Raw genomic sequence first — 17,768 nt, forward strand, 5'->3', positions numbered from 1 at the left:
GAGTGTTTGTTGAGAGGACTCAATCTATTTGTAGGGAAGGTTGCATTTGGTAAAGACTGTTTGGGGGCTGGCCTTGTTCCTCAAAGGAGGGACATAAAGAAAGAGTTGACATAAGTCTTGAAAGAGTTGATCTCCATCAGTGCTGACAGAGAGCAGGAAGGGGCTGAAGCGCCAGGACGGGCCGTAGGTCTTCAGGACAGAGGGGCCATAAATAGTCATCTTAACAGTTTTTTAATCAAAGGACTTCCATTCAGTCCACATTCCGGCCACCCTGAAAAAAGAGCACTGACAACTGAGTCTTTTCAAAACAACCCTGGCTCAAATGTGTCCTCTGAGGGAGAAAAAAAAAAAAAAAGATAATTTTCTCCTGGTCTTTTTTTGAGTCTTTCTAGAGTTTTTTTGACTGAAGCGTTATGGAAAACCACCCTTTTCTGACTAAAAAGATGTGAAGTGCTCCCTGGGGAAGCTTAGAGGCTGAAAGTACCCTGTTGATGGTATAAAGCTTGAAAACTACTGGGTTGAGCTAATAAATACCTTTGGACAGCATTTATGTCTCTTCCCCCTACTTTGTGTGGTCCTGAACACCGACACCAGCAACCAGTGCTTACAAGAAGCAATGGTGCTGGAATTTGGGGTGTAAAGGAGAGGAACAACCATGACTGGAGAGGGGACTGGTTTGGCTCCCTGCCTGCCTGTTTCAGTGCTCGTAAAACAGTTCTGCACCTTTGTGTTCCCAGTGCTTTCTCGGAGTTACTATGTCATTAGCAGGTAGATGATCATGGTAAGTAAATTTGTCCTGCACAATTTCTGTCTCTTCAAATTTCTCTTCTGAATACAAAATTTTCCTGGGCCATACATCAGGTATCTCCCCAGTTGCATCGCTTTTTTGCTATACAAACCTTCTTTCGAGTATTTTAGTTGCAACACCAACCATCTGTGATGGCCTCATTACCTGCCTGACCGCTATTTTCACCTTATCTTCCCCCATTGACTTTGCAGACCAACAACTGTTACCTTTGTTCTGATCATAGGAGGAACATTTTTGGCAGCTCCTTGCTAAGTATTTTCTACAGCCTTCTGGCTGCCATTGCTGGTCAAGGCCCTGGACTTGCGTAGTACTACTATTGCTTGATGCAGTGTGTGTTGTGTTGTCTCAATTGCTCTGCAGCTTGAAAAAGTTCTGTAAGTGTCTCATTATGCAATTAATTTCAATTGCAATTCGCATCATCTCTTCTCTTCTGCAGGCATGCAACCCAGCAGGAGACTAATAAAACCATCACGACTAGCACCAAAGCCATCAAGCAGCTGTCTGAGGTTGTCAGAGGCTCATCCAGGGTACGTGTCATTCAGGATGCTACTGGGGGAGAGTGCTGGGGCTTACGGAGGGGGGAATAATGAAAAGAGAAGTGGTAGTGGGTGCTTTAAAGCTGTTTAGCTCCGTGTCTTGTTGTAAATTCCTTTCCTGTTGCACAATGGGCGTAGCTTGCATTTGTGAATTGCCAATGGAAAAACAGATGCAGAAATCAGTTCTCCCCAAACTGGATCATAGAATCATAGAATCATAGGATGGTTTCAGATGGAAGCGACGTCGGAGATCATTGAGTTCCTACCACCCTGCCACGGGCAAGGACACCTCCCACCAGACCAGGTTGCTCAAAGCCCCGTCCAACCTCCCCTCCAGGGGTGGGGCAGCCACAGCTTCTCTGGGCAACCTGTTGCAGTGTCTCACCACCCTCAGAGTGAAAAATTTCTTCCTAATATCTAATCTAAATCTACCCTCTTCCAGTTTGAATCCATTACCCCTTGTCCTATCACTACATGCCCGTGTAAAGCGTCCTTTCTCAGCTCTTCTGTAGGCCACCTTTAGGTACTGGATGGCCGCTATAAGGTCTTCCTGGAGCTTTCTCTTCTCCAGGCTGAACAACCACAACTCTCTCAGCCTGTCCTCATAGGAGAGGTGCTCCATCCCTCTAATCATCTTCATGGCCCTGCTGTGGACCCCCTCCAACAGGTTGGTGTCCTTCTTATCTTGGGGGCTCCAGAGGTGAATGCAGTACTCCAGGTGGGGTCTCACCAGAGCAGAGTAGAGGGGAAGAATCACCTCCCTTCCATCATGTGGAACTGGAAATCAAGAACTCGGCAGCAAAGACTTGCCTATAGCTCACACCTGCCTCAGGGTCTCACTCAGTTTGGGTGAAAGTACTGCAAGAATCACCTGGCTCCACATTAGTTTGGCATTGGTTAAAGACTCAGTTCTACAGTGGGTGCACCATGTGCAGACGAGTTTGGAAGTGTGTTGAAGTGTCTGGAAAGCAAAAAGCAGTGGAATATGTCTAGATATGACATTCATTCAATGCTGTATGCTAGAGTGAAGGCAGTGGTGGGGATGGATAATTACAGACTGTGGCCAGATCAGAGCAGGACTTTGAATTACAGTTTACCCCACAGCCGCCCCATCTGTTGTACAAACACACTGGTCTTCTGTCATCGGGAGGTTCAACTCATGTGAACAACATTGTCACAGGGGTGTGAATGATTCCCATCCCCTGGTCCCCAGTGCAACGGTCGGACAAACAGAAGGTTTCTGGCATTTCCACAAATGCCTTTCTACCCCATACGTTCCTGCTGTCTTTGGCTTGTGGTACATGTCTTGGGGAAGAACAGAAACTTACTGTGGGGGGTGAACTCCAGCTGCTGTGAGAGTGGAGAAGTTTCACCCACATAACAGGTGATTCGTCAATTGAAATGAGAATAAGGACAATTCTTTTCTACTTGATTCTGCCTAGCAGTTTTCTGTTACGTTCTTGCTTTCAGCATCCATATAGCTTCTAGGTCAGGAACTTACGTGAATTGGTGTTTTACCCTCACTTACTTCCTGCCATTCTCCAAAGTCCTGTATTACTTCAACTCTGTTCCCACCGTCCTTCCACCTAGAAAAAACACTGCTTTAAACACACAACTCATCTCTGTCCAAGTGTTTTTTACCGCCTGGATTTAGGTCACTTGGAAACAAGCATCTGAGATAAGGATTTAAGAGCTGAACCACCCCAGATGACCTTTATAACCAGTGGAAGACCATGTCCAATTCAGCCCACCTTAAAAAAAAACCCAAACAAATGGGTGATGATCTGCTCCAGAGGACGGGGAGGGAAGCCTGGAATGACTGTTCACCATACGTAGACATCGACCTTATGCAGCCATCAACCTGAATACTTTGATTTTTATTAATATGTTGCTTTGATCACTGGTGGACAACAAGGACTATTTTTTATTTTTTTTTTCTTTTTTCTTTTTCTTCCATGCTCTGAGGGTAATTGCATCAAAGCTTGATGAAACAGAAGATGCTTTCTTGGAGATATGGGGATCTGGCCTGTTTTGTGCTGATCTCCTGGCTCCCTTTTGTGACATAAATTGGGTCCAAAGGGAAATCAGGCAAGGTCACGTTAAGCCCAATTACAGTGCCACACCAGAATGGCATTATTTGCCCTTGAAGCCCACATAGTGTCCACTGGGGACTTTCAGCAGAATAGCTTTTACTGTCATGGGGAAAAAAAATGTTAAGTTAAAGGGAGAATATTTAAGGGCTGAAGGAAATAGACACACAAACAATTATGGTAATATGAGGAATAAACTTGCTGCTCTCTATTGGCATCACATAATAACTTTTTCTGCTCCCTGGTCAATTAATTTAACAGATTTTATTTTTTAACTCTTCTTTTCTAATGGCATGCAGTTTAAATAATTAAACCTACAAATTTTGATATAAAGCCTGTAGCCCTCCTCCCATATATAGAACGAATAGTTCTGGTGGGCATTGGCTGCTGGTCGATAGGTCCCTCTTGGGGATCTGGGTAGCACCGTAAACTTTCCTCCCATAAAACTTCTCACAGCATGAAAAGCCTTCCATTAATTTAGAGCTTTATAGCCAGTCCTTTCCGATCCATTTTGAACGCATGCACGCACAGACAAAAGAAAATATTTTTTTTCTTTCTTCCTTATTTTCCAGCAGTAACGCACTGCCAACAAGGTGCTCTGGGGGAGTTTCTCTGGCTTACCTTGAATCTCCAGGTGCTTCTGGAGCTGTTGGAGTCAGGACGCCCAACTGACCAAACTGATAGTAATTCAGGAGCAAAGATGCTGTTGTAAGTGGATCAGTGTGGTACAAGGCAGGAGACTGATGTAAAATAGCACATGGCTATTTTAGGGCTTCCTTTCAAACTAACCTCAAAGGACTTATATAGACAGGCCTATCTGGAATTCCAGGTTTTTGTAGGACGAGTGCTGGACCATTAGATCAGCTCTCCAGGGTGGCAATCTTATCTTATTTTGCATGTGTAACAAATATAAGGTTTATAGACCTTTATCTGTAGAATGGGAATAATGATACTTGCCCTGTTCTAAAAATGGTTTTAAATCTTTGGATGAAGAACTGTAAGAGTGGGATATTCTTCTGGGTATGAAAATACTGCCATTAAAATTTAAAGACGTTTATCCTATCCTTTAAAAAATTTACTTTTGTGTTCTTAGGCAGTTGTCTGGAACAGCTGAAATTGCTGTAAAGTGAACAGTTCTGCTTAGTAGCTTTGGTGTAGATTGGGTTTTGTTTGTTTCTGTGGCTTTTAAGGTGATGCCTCACTTCCTTGCAGCTCATTCCCCTCTGTAAAGCCTGGACACGTGAGCTCCTCCACACCTGAAGTTTGAGATCCAGGGAGCAGAATAGTTCCAGGAGAATTTCCATTGCCTCGGGATTAGCCTGACACACTTCACTGTTGGGGTTTGGTCACTTCATCTAAGAGCAGCGATTTTGCAGCACGTTGGAGAGTTATATCTAGGTTAGACTGTGGTCTTCATTCTGAGAACTCTGTTGTTTAAAGCATGGATCAGTGTCTTGCTGGGGCAAGCTCCAGGCAGAAAGGTGGTGACATTTGGCTACACATTTTGAAAAACATGGAGATAAGTTGATTTCTGACAATCAGGCCCTTGGCCAGGCAAAAGGAATGCTATTATGGCTGATGGACCTGTCAAGTCTGGTAAATCACCCATTGCCATCAAGTGAGGTGATGAACTCTGTCATGGGGTATCATCCAAAAAAATCATAGAATCATATTGTAAAATCATAGAATTGTTTATGGGAAGGGACCTTAAAGATCATCGAGTTCCAACCCCCCTGCCATGGGCAGGGACACCTTCCACCAGACCAGGTTACTCAAAGCCCTGTCCAACCTGGCCTTGAACACCTCCAGTGATGGGGCAGCCACAGCTTCTCTGGGCAACATGGGCCAGTGTCCAGAGAGAAAAATTTCTTCCTGATCTCTAATCTAAATCTCCCCTCTTCCAGTTTGAAACCATTCCCCCTCATGCTATCCCTACGTGCCCTTGTAAAAAGTCCCTCTCCAGCCTTCAGAGACTGCAATAAGGTCTCCCCAGAGCCTTCTCTTCTCCAGACTGAACAACCCCAACTCTCTCAGTCTGTCCTCACAGCACAGGTGCTTCAACCCTCTGATGGTCTTTTTATAGGACAATCCCTTGGGTTGTCATATCCAGCAGATAATCTGAGGATGGATTTTAGTAAGTAGAAGGATACAATGCTGCAACCATTCTGTTCTTTTGATGGCAGTAAGGTATTCATTTGCTTGCGTTTCACAGTCTTTAAGAACAAGTATTGGAGTGAGACCCCCTTCATGCATTAAGGAGGAGAGCAAAATGTCCTACTATATATCCCTGCCATACAAGGTGTCTGGCTCAGATAGTGGACTACACAGTAGTCATGACTTGAGCACTATCTTGATTATCCAAGGCACATTTTTTTTTTTAATTGCTTTGGCTGGAAAGATCAAAGCATCTTGTGTTCCCTTCCTAAAATAAAACCTTGTAGCATCCTGGTAGCCCCAGTGATGTTGAATTTTTAAAATACTGTTTGCCCCCACTTTGTTTACTCGGAGTCTCCCGCCAGGACTGTTCCCCATGGTCAGAGACAGAGTCATCTATTTGATTTATCTCTATGAACCTGCTAACCAGACTTCTGTTTTTCCAAAACAGCAAGAGCGACTTCAGCTGGACAGGCTGAAGAACCAGCTGTCTGATGCCATCCAGAGATACGGAGCTGTGCAGAAGGTGAGGGTCTCTTTTGCTTCCACTGTGAGTTTGGGAACGTGTTACGTGGGAGCGAGCATGGCTCCCAGGAGCACGGAGCATCTCCATAGATCTGCTCACATGTCATTTCCTCCCTCTTTTCTTACTTTACCAGGCAAGCAGTGTATCATTACAGCAGGATATGCACATGCATGCCACTGCAGAACAATTCAGCTGCAAGGGAAAAGAAAAAAAAAAAAGTGTGTTTTTACCAGCTGTGTATTTGGTGGACCTTCAGTGGTACCCCTGGCTCAGCCATGGCATTGTTTTAATGTGTCTCCACTTTCAGAGGAGAAAGAGAAGTGATGACACAGTGCCCCTTCCATCTTCTCTACTTACAGAAAATGCACGGGCAACATTGCTAATTTAAATGTTAACCCACCTTACGGTTCTGCTGTGCCGTATGGCTTTGCCAGAAGGTTTCCAAACACATCTTGTGGTTTGGACCTGTCACCAAGATCAAGCTGTTTAATAAAACAAACAAAACCTGAACTTCATCTCTTTGATTTGCTTCCATGCTCTCCTGCTTTACCCTGGGGAGGCTCTACTGACGAGCAGATTTGCTTTGCTTTTAAACACTGGAGTAATGATTTAAATTTACCATCCTGAAACTGCTTCTCTCCCCTGCAGTAACAAGTTTGAATGTATATCTGGATTAATTATGCAAATACAACCTGGACAAACTCTGGTTGCTTTCTTATACTATTTTAGGGAGTTTGACCCATGTTTCCAACACATAGGAAGAATATATTGTAATTATATAAGTGTAGTGATACTTGGCTGGCAACATGCACTTAAGAATATTTCTCTATTAGAAATGCTCTACACTGATTGATTTCGCAGCACTTGCTGCCTGTGGGTAATAAATAACTAAATAGAAGTACATAAAATTGCACTTCAACAGCATGTATATTATGTAATAGCATTACATTATCTCTAGCGCTATCTCATTTCTTTAATTATTTCTCTACCCTATTCAAAAGATGAACTGTGGGGTTTTTAAATAGAATGACTTTATCCCATTAAATGAGAAGTTGGAAGGATTCAGGTAAAGGGCTCCACCCTCATATACACACACCTTTTTTATGCTCCTTTTTTTTTCATGTTCATCAGTATAATCCATCTAACCAGTACATGTAGTTGTTTTTCGTTGTTTGTTTTTTTTTTAAACAAAAACTGTCATCAATTCAGAAGTGCCAAAATTAGCCATTGCCGTTTGTGAATGCCCGGTTGCGTCAGGAAACCAATCTGAGTGGTAAATTGCTACTTATCCACGTCCTAGCTGTCATTTCTTAAATGCCTGTTTCAGTTTTGATAACCTTGCCATGCTGGAAGCTTTGAAGACTTTTAATTCCTGCAAGACCAAACTTTTCAATGAGGTTATATTCCTTTTTTTCGAAATAAGACAACTTTTTTCTATGATGTCCTTTACTTTACAAAGCGTAAGAAATAGCTTCATATGATTCCTTCCCTAAGTATTTAGACTCTGTTTTCTCAACCATTTTACTTTTTTTTTTTTTCTTCCTCTTTTTTACAGAAAATAGCAGAGAAATCCAAAGCTTTGCTTCCTACTGGACAGAGAAGTACCAAACAGGTAAGTTCATGTGTCTCTATGTTTAGCAGTGAGTACATTGCTAAAAAGGGCTGTTTCCTACCTCCACTAATGATGCTGAAGAGTGTGGTGCTCCCCCACTACTGACATTGAAGGCAGTGAGGGGGTTTTCAAATAAAGATGTATGACATCTTTAGAGAGGACCCAGAGTACAGGACCCAGGAAAAAAAGATAAATGTAAAACCTGTTTAATTATTCTCTGCTTTTGTGTTCTCATGGGGCTGTTTTTCCATTCTTGATGGGAGTTTTGTCGATGGTGAAATCTATCAAAGACCAGTCCTGTAACCCCTTCCCTGGCAACCCGGCTCTTAGGCTCAGGGAAATCGCTTTCCAAGTGCAACTTTGCAGAAGGAATTAAGAGGTCCTCGGTTTTAAGAAGGATCATGTATTCTGCCTTCTTTGCCTACGTTACACTGTCGTTAACTATTATATACATATGCAGACTAAGCCATTTTTTTTTCCTCTTTTTACCCATAATAGGAACTTTGTCACTGAATAAATATGATAAGTAACCAGAGTATATACATTATAGTTTTGTGCATATATGTAGTTTCATATGTACGTGTGTGTGTGTAAATGTAGGTATGCCTATGCAGCTATGTAACGTGATTAAGACTGTAAAGATACGTATGCACATACATATTTATATATATGTGTACGTGTGTAGTTTTTCGCAAATAGTAATGCTATATATGAGGTATGTGTGTGTCTAAGAAATCTCCACAGATTTCCATGAGAGGTTGGATGTCAGGAGATCAGTGAGCTGTAGTATGAGTCCAGCAGAGATTAGGTTGGCCTTTCAAGTCATACACACTAAAAAGCTTTCAGGTATTTGCAACAGATAATGTGCCACCAAAAAGCAGGGCTCTACGCCTAATTTCCATGATTATTTCTCATATTCTCGATACTCTTTTCTTTTAAGGGGCAATTAGCAGATTTTCTACTTTCCTAATGAAACTTCATTCTCTACTTTGTTGGGCCAAATGGTTTTCTATATCCTCTTTAATGCGTATATAAGAAATAGTTGTTCTTTGTAACATTAATGCTTCTTGGTAAAGAAGGGTGGAATGATGCCATCAAAGACCCTACCATTAAGGTAAGTCAATGTACCAGAGTTTTGGTATTAGATAGGTTTCAAGCAATTGCAATTCTGAGTCAGACCTTTTTGCCAATGAAACTAAGACCTTTGTCTGCCAAAGGGTTAACGTATTCCTTTACCCTTATTGAGAGTTCCCACTGCCACCTTTTGAGTGATTGTCCACAGATGTTGCTTTTCAGCTATCCATTTATAGAAATGTTATAGCTTATTTTTGTCCAGGAACTGGTGATTCGTATTGGACGTGGATATTGTGCATGGTCACAAATAACATGTTCTCAAATGGTGGTCAAATTCACCGGATGTCAAACATTTAATGGTTCTGATGATTGAGCTTAGAGATGAGGGTGTTTCTTTTCTGCAAACCAGCTGGGATTTGTTTTTATGCTGTCTATGTTACATCACTTCTTGTGCTTTTGACCAACTTAGTTTACTGTCAGTGGAGTGGATTGCAGAGGTGGGAACAGCTCTGGTCTTGCATGGACTACAACATGGCTGTACGGCAATGGCTGTTCCATGTGATGTGGGACACTGCTGGCCAATTACTGGTGCTAATAGGACGAAGAGGGCTAATTATTGCATGGCTGTTGTGCATCCCTGCACCTAGAGTAAGCCTAGGTGCAATCAAGTGTTTTGATGTATTGACAATGGTTGATGACTCCAAAAAACCAATCTTCTCTGGAAGGCAGCAGAGTTTTAATAGGGGAAAAGAACAAGATGCCGGATAGAATCATAGAAACATAGAATTGTCTAGGTCGAAAGGGACCTTTAAGATAATCAAGTCCAATGATCAACCTACCACTGCCAAAACCATCACTAAACCATGTCCCTCAGCACCACATCTTTTAAATACCTCCATGGATGGTGACTCCACCACTTCCCTGGGCAGCCTCTTCCAATGCTTGACAACCCTTTCCGTGAAGATATTTTTTCCTAATATCCGATATAAACCTCCCCTGGTGCAACTTGAGGCCATTTCCTCTTGTCCTATCACTTGTTACTAGCAAGAAGAGGTTGACGCCCACTTCTCTACAACCTCCTTTCAGGTAGTTGTAGAGAGCAATAAGGTCTCCCCTCAGCCTCCTTGTAAAAGTACTCAAATCTTGGAGGCAAGTGATGGTGGGGTTGGAGGTAAAGGGAGGCTAGAGGAAGAATAGGATAGAGACAAACCCCTATGCCTTAAAAGAGATAAGAAACCAACCATCAGGAGACTGTAGCAGTAACATTTTGGTGTGGGTCAGGCAGCATCAGCAGAAATTGTGTTAAAGTGGACCAGCTGCAGATTGTTTCTCCTTGTGGCTGTCACTTGCAAGTGAACTCTGGTGGTTGGCTTTGGTGCGTTATGAAAAAGAAGGGGGTTCTAGTATGTCCTTGGTGATCTGCTTCTGACTCAGAAATAGGCTTGGTCACACCCAACAGTACATATGTTTCATGCAATTACATTTACTTGTGCTGGGGACACATGAGGTTTCATGCACACTGCTTGAAAAGAAAGTTAATTCACATCCGTTCAGCTTTCTTACATATTTGCAGCTTCACACGTGTCTTCTTTTCTGCCTCCTTCAAATACGAAAAGGGAGAAATTAAATGTATAAAACCTGCCAAAGGCAATGCAGTGGTGTGATTGGTTTTTACTTATTTTTCCAGCTGCATATTGGTCAGGATATGGAAAATTATAGTTCTCACACCAACTGTAACCTGACCACTGTGTGCATATATTAAGGCATTAAAGTTAACACCCTGTACAGTAATACAAAATACTACGCATGTTCAGGGGACCTGATTTACAGGTCTTGTGAGACTGCATGGTGAACTTCTTGACTTGGTGCAGATCCAGTCTTGATTCAAATGGTGCTTGCCTACAGGGCTTTGTTTTATTTTATTTACACTTTAATTTATTACAGCAAATTGTGAGAGGTTTGAGGAATGCTAGTTTTTCTATATGTGTGTCCCTATAGTTCTTCTCTTCCATCGGTGGGGTGGGAAAGGTGAGATGTTTGGTAACACAAACTCTAATAAGTTCCCTTTAGGGACTAATTGATTCTGTAGACCCACGTAACAGGTAAAAATTGGAAAGTGAAGTTTCAAGAAAATTATTCTCCTGCCCATTGTGATTTGCGGTAAGTACTGTTTAATTGAGTTTATTTATAAAAGCAAACTAAAGGCATTGATCCAAAATTCCTTGAAGCCTGAAGTTATATAAATTCTTAATCAAATATGTGTCTGTAGGAATGTATTTGTGTGCAGACAAATCGATGTAGTTCTGTGGGTGTGTTACTGCATATATTGAAAGACACAAATTTTTACTACGCTAAATGATCGTTGTTGAAGGTGAGTTGTGGCAACTATTTGAAAAAAGCTTTTTCCTTCTGGAACTGTGAAAGCAATTTTAAATATTCAGCCAGTGGCTAAAATGAGACCTCAGAAGTCTCATTAAGGGAGTGCACGGGGGAATCCTTCCCATTTATGAGAAATGCTGTTGCAGCACACAGCAGAGACGGTAAGGTATTTGGTGATATGGTCGCCTCTGGTTCTTGCTTGCATACGGGGTAGATGTGCCTCAAATCCCATCTTCTCCCCCCGCATAGACACACCTTGGTGCAAAGCAGCTGTTCCTCCTTCCAAGTGAAGAGTCCCCTGCAGGAAAGGGGAGATTTCAAGTGTCCCCCACAGCAGTGATGCAGCGCCTGGGACAGGGTGGTAGGGGAAGATGGACAGCTGAGTAGACCTGTTCTCTTGGGCTGACTCCATCCCATGGTGCAACAGCTGGTGATAATAAAATATGATAATATTCTAATATTGCAGAATAGATTATCCATAATATTAACATAATAAATAATAGCCTGCAGAAAATCCACAAAATATCCAATAATCCCTCTGAGCACAGGACATGAAATGAATCCTTCTTTTTAATTCTTTTAATTATTGTCCATCGACTTCCCATTGAAGGAAGAATGTATTATTGTGCCCATGATTGAAGAAGCTTGAGTGATATTAAACCCAACAGCAAACTACGCTGAAAAACTGAGGACTCCTAAGGATCCATCCCTGACAGTGCCTAGAAGAGGCATCCCAGATTTTGCGTCCTTATTGCGTCTGCGACATGTCTTCAGGCCACTTCCGTCTTTCCTGGATCCTCATTGACCACACTTAGCCATCGATATTCTCAACGGCTGAGGAGGAAAGTGGGCTTCCTCACCATGTAGACTTTGTGGGTGGTTCCCCAAAAGGGTTGGGAGAAGGGGAAGCACAGCTTTGTTTTATCTGGGGAATGAGTTTTAAACTGAAACCACACCAAAAATCTGACCAGATTTTTTTTTTTTTTTTTTTTTAGAGGAAACTTTCCTGGCATTTTGTAGAAATTAAAATTACAGTAATTCACATAGTGTAATGGCAACCCTTTTCATTTCCTACTGCTCATGAGGAGAGGGAAAGATAATTACAGCTCTAGAACATGGCAGTTGCCAAAAGAGATGCCTTTGTTTCTTATTCCATAAGTCTACTTGACCCTTCTCTCAAAGGTCAGTAAATTATGTTTCTCAGGAACACAAAACTGGGTAATAAACCTCTATTTGCATATACAAGCTTCTTTCTCCTGACTGCATCAATTTACTTGTGCTTTAAACGGACTTCCTTCTCACAGGAAGCATCATTTCACTTTCTTCCTGTGTTTATGAAGTTGTTCTTTTCATGTGATTAGAGTAAAAATCTGATTTTCGGGCAGCAAGATCCAATCCTCATCTTTATGGGAGAATAATTTCTTGGCAATAATATCTGCATAAACTGCATATATGTATGTGTGTGTGTAATGGCTCTAGTTAGTTTGGCTTCTATTTTTACAGGATCCTTATCATGGTAGATGCTGTACAAGCACAGCTATTAGATTGTGCCACCCTGAGGATCTCGCTGGCTAAGCAAATGCCAACAGGCTATTTTGAACAATAATTAACGATGAGTTTTTAATGCGGTAGTTGCTCTTCATGCTGGAATGACGATGCTCATGTTGAAACTTGCTTCAACATTTGGGAGAGGTTGTGGTGTGTATTTTTCTTAAATGCAAAACAGAATTTCTCGCCATCAAGAATAGCAGCTTTTGCCCCGACAAATGGAGCTTTTTATTTATGCATTTATCTTATTGACTCTAGCATCTTATCTCAGAACTCATCCCAGTTCCTAATGTTCCAGTCTGTATGGTATATCTTAGGAAATCAAGCCTTAGCTTTGACGATAGTATATCTTACGTGTGTGGTAGTAATTGCTATGCCTTTTCAAGGTCATTTGGTATGCAGCTACTTCTGTAAAAAGTGTTATTTCAACAACGGCAACTTTGTTTTAAATGGCTGTGCATCCATTAAAACCCGTATTCTAATCAACCCACTCCTCTGTTCCTAGGGCTGTCAATATGCAGTGTTTAAATCGCACAGCTATTTTTTCCTGACTTTATTTAAGTGTGGGCTTTTGTTTGTTTTTTAAGGGGGTCATTAAAGCAATTTTCCTAAGTTTTCCCCTGCCCCATCTTGCCTGTTTGGGGGCAGGGAAACAGATTGTGATACAGGGGTTTTAAGAGGTGGATGGAAATAGTTTCATACCTGACTTTCTTTATTTGCTCCCTATATTCCCAAGGGAGGTGGAATCTATTCTGAATGGCCCAAAAGTACTGCCCTTGCACTGCTTCCAGTGGGTCTGCTTTTCTGCTCAGCATGCCCATGATCTTGTGAAAAAAAAAGTGCTTGTGGGTTTTATAGACGTGGTACTTCACTAACAGAGCATCAAACTCCATCTCTGATATTTCAGGGGTGCAGCACTTTGCAGCTGTAAGAGTTAAAATGAAGAATCCTCCATCCTTAAGGGCCATAAAACGTGCACCGTAGCCCTTGGGAAGATGCCTATGTCCCTTGTGCTACTTGTGGCTATGGACAGGTTTTGTGGGGCAACGGGAGTGCTCAGGACATCAGTGTTGCATGGAAAAACATTTGAGAAACCCCCCAAATCCTGCTATATCTGTAAAGGAGGTAATTTGCAGAGACTAGAGACGTGAGCTTTCATTAGCGGATGGCCCCTTGTTCTACAAAAGAAGAAAAGTAAGAAAAGACCAAATCTATATAAAGAGCAGGTCCGTATAACCAGGTTTAGGGAGACCCTGCCGTTTCCTAAGTTGCCCCAAAAAAACTTCAGCATCATGGATTTTCTTTATCAAACCCCTATCAAGCACCTGTCATGGGATAAACCTCCTTTGCTTGCCTATGTCTGCTGATGTAACTCCAAACTGCAGCTGCCTATGTCAGCACCCGAGCAAAGGATTTTGTATTCATTAGCTGGGTTTTCTGGTTGCTTGGGGGTTTGTTTGTGTCTTTCTTTCTTTCTTTGTGGGTTTTTCTTTTTTTTTTTTTTCTTTTTTCTTTTTTTTCTTTTGTTTGAGTGAGAAAGGACAGAGGTTTTTATGTGGGCAGAGGATGAAGTCAGGGGAAGGGTTTCTTTTGTACGAAGCCTCCTCCACAGCAGCTCGCCAGCTTCACACGCCATGCGGATGCCACTCTCCTCTACCCCAACTCTGAGTCATCACCAGAGGCGTCTTGCAAACCAAAGCGCTGTTTTGTCTGGAATTAGCCAGCCTCACCGCCCAGCTCTGTGAGCACTTGCTTTTATGTTCCCAAGTCCCGGGGCCACGTTCCCTCACCCTACATGGGCGAGGACCCCTCGCTGGGTGGGCTGTGCATGGGAAATGGGGATGCTGGGGTTGTGTGGAGGCGTTTGAGGTCGTGGGAGGAAGCACTGACATGAATGCACCTTGTTAATAGGAGAGAGCACTTTCATGGAGAGCAAATCCATATCATGCCCAGAGGCTCGGATAGATAACATGTACCCACATTATTATTCTTCCATAGCCAGTGATGGCTCTGCAAATATTTTCCCCCATTGCTTGTGACAGCAGCCTGTGTAGTTGCAGTACTCCTTTCTCCTCCCAGCTGCAAAATTTAAAGGATATTGCAAATACCCACGTCTTCCTGCCAAATTGGGGTCATTCATGGAACAGATTGCTGTGCCCATAAAGAGAGGGAAAGTCTTTCTCACCTGTTGTGTTAGACCTGGCCACGGTTTCAAGGAGTGCCAGCTCCTGTTTTCTCATGGGTACTGCTTTCTGCAGAGTGAGTATGGGTAGTGCGTTGCTGCCTGGTCCCTATCAGTATTGCTGATGTGGATAGATAGATCTATAGCTATATGTATGCATGTCTACATCTACATCTACATTTATACAGATTTAAATTTGAATTTAAGTCTAAACAGAAAAAGAAAAAGAAGAAGAAAAAAGAAAAAGAAGAAGAAAAAAAGGAAAAGGAAAAGGAAAAGGAAAAGGAAAAGGAAAAAAAAAAAGGGGAAAGAAAAAGAAAAAGATCAAATAGAAATAGAAATAGAAATAGAAATAAATATAGTGACAGGTGTGGACATTTGGATGGATGCTGAGCTTGGTCAGAGAGCTTTGTCCTTGCACACAGCTTTGCTGGTCAATGAGGGTCACCTTTGGCAGCACTGTCAGGTCTGTGCTGACAGCAGCGTAAGAGGAGAGCAAATGCAGGCCAAGATCCCAGAGGTGATGAAACATAGGCTGGGTCCATAGGACATGCATGGCCGCAACGGCAGGAGTATAATTATAAACAATGGACCTCCGCATCAGTCTGCAAGCTTGAATTTGGTTCATTCTACATCAGTGGCTTTTCTCCCCTATATATTCCCTTTTTTTTCCCCCTGTGCAGGAGCCTGATGATATAGTAAGTGGGTGGTTTTGCCCACTGCAAGTGGCAGTGGTTCCTGCTGTTGGGATGGGGATGATCGTACAACCTCATCCACCTCTCATCCTTCAACCCCACCTGGAACAAGTTGCATCGCAAGAATCTAAAATTGACTTTTGCCCTGGCAAAGATTATGCAGTAACTGGAGAAACAAATGTGAAACCTTACCGAGTGTGTCACCTTGCTCCAAAGTGAATGCAGTGTTATTTAATACATTTAAACCCCCCCTGTGGAGACAGATTATTGAAAGGAAGGAAATTGTATTCTTCTAAACCCACTTTGATGGCTGCATTTATCACATGATTAAATGTGAACAGCAGTGGTATTTTCCCATGAAAAATATGTATTTGGAAATAGGTTAACCCTTGCTTCACCAGGGTGAAGACAAAAGCATTATTTAGTGACCTTTCTAGGGCTCCGTCTGATTTGTTTTCAGAGTCTCGATAACCAATGTTATATTCACCACATAATTCAAAGATATTTAACCCCTGTCACTCCTATGTAGATGGCAGTGCTGTTACCTCCCTTGTACTGTATATCATGCATGAAATGCCATGTGATGCTCCAGCTATTGCACATACCAGCCCCTAAATCGACCTGGCATAGTAAGACAGACTTGTATCTCAGACTCTTTCAATTGATCACAAATATTCCTGATTTACTGCAAACACAAGGAAACACAGGACCAGGCTTATCATTTGGCTTCTTTGTTCTGTTACTTAGTTCTGGTGCCCAGCTGAAAACTGAAATACAAGTTTCTTTTATTTTGCCAAATTAAACTTCCGCTGTTGTTTCTGCTTGTTAAGGAGTTTCATCTACCCTTTTAATGATAACCCAGCATGCTCAAATACCTTTGGAGTTAAACCATAAAGCTAGACATATATCAGAGAGGTGCTGGAACAGGCTGCCCAGGGAGGTTGTGGAGTCTCCTTCTCTGGAGATTTTCAAACCCCGCCTGGATGCAGTCCTGAGTAATGTGCTCTAGGCAATCCTGCTTTAGCAGGGGAGTTGGACTAGATGATCTCTAGAAGTCCCTTCCAACTCTGAAAATTCTGTGATTCTGTGTGATTCTGTGATTCTGTAATTTATATATAATTTCTTTATACAGTATACCAGGATCTGTAAGATAAGGCATGTGCTGCAGATGATGTTTCAAATAGTTATTTTTAATCTGATAGCAGTAGTCTGTCATAAATAAAATAAATGTGTGGTCACCTGAACACAGACAGTGGTTATCCCTTATAACTCTCTCAAACTTCTCAGTTTGAGCAGGTGCCTGAGTAGCAAATAATTCACTTAAGTTTAAGAGACTTCTTCAGCCACATCTGACTGTGCCAAATCTGAAATGAGTGGTGGTTCACAACATGTCCCGAAAACTCCCGGGACGTGCTCCCATAGATTGGAATGAAATGGAATTGTCTCAATGATCCTTATGGGCCCCCTCCAACTTGAGATATTCTACGACTTCTGTGAATGAAAAGACTGAGCCATGAGTGTTGATCATCGCTGCTACTGTCAGGAGCAAATCAATGTTGCATGGCTGGTACCTGCTTAGCATCGCCCGTGTGCCTCTTCATGCAAGTGAACTGTGGATAAATCCCGAGGGGAGTGATGCAGCCAAGTTATGATGGGTATTATCCTCTTGCTGGTGTTCAAATGGGCAATCTGTCATTTCAGCAGCAAGATGACATGGATGCATCTCACTGTTTCGCCTGCAGTAAAACACAGTAGCGCTTTGCAGTGTCCCCTTCATTAACCCCACTTTAATTAAAGCTGGGTTACCATGCAGTACAGAGGGATGAGCATTAGGATGTCAGTCACTCTGGCAAGCCTTGCATCAAAGGGGTTTGATGCAAGAGGACTTTTACCCCGCTCCCTGCATCAGGTAAGCCCTCAATCTCATTTCTTGTCTCTCTGCGTTCAACTTGAGTACTTCTCCGGATGCTGGAATGGAGCTGGGAAGGGTAAAACAAGGAAGGTTTTTCCCTCACAGGTCATTTTCCCACACAGAGCATTCAGATATCTTACACAAATGCAGTATTTCCCATGAGAAAAGAAAAAAAAAAAAAAGTTCTTACACTTTTTATTTAGTTATTTATTTTCACGTGATGGGCCAAAGCCTTGTGAAAACAGACAGTTG

At 42.3% G+C, this 17,768-nt stretch overlaps 1 protein-coding gene across 1 annotated transcript in view; it reads left to right on the forward strand.

Annotated features, from left to right (window-relative positions):
- Positions 1-1,244: 1,244 nt before the first annotated feature.
- Positions 1,245-17,768, forward strand: part of TSNARE1 (t-SNARE domain containing 1) — a gene marked incomplete at its 5' end in the record, with an annotated part of 103,865 nt that continues 87,341 nt past the window's right edge. Inside the window, 4 exons of the mRNA XM_009888175.1 lie at positions 1,245-1,335; positions 6,040-6,114; positions 7,670-7,715; positions 10,564-10,571. Of these exons, the coding sequence (XP_009886477.1) occupies positions 1,245-1,335; positions 6,040-6,114; positions 7,670-7,715; positions 10,564-10,571 (220 nt within the window). The remainder of the gene's footprint in view (positions 1,336-6,039; positions 6,115-7,669; positions 7,716-10,563; positions 10,572-17,768) is intronic.

Source organism: Charadrius vociferus, unplaced genomic scaffold (genome assembly GCF_000708025.1).
Source record: "Charadrius vociferus isolate BGI_N301 unplaced genomic scaffold, ASM70802v2 scaffold276, whole genome shotgun sequence".
NCBI classification, from domain to species: Eukaryota; Metazoa; Chordata; class Aves; order Charadriiformes; family Charadriidae; genus Charadrius; species Charadrius vociferus.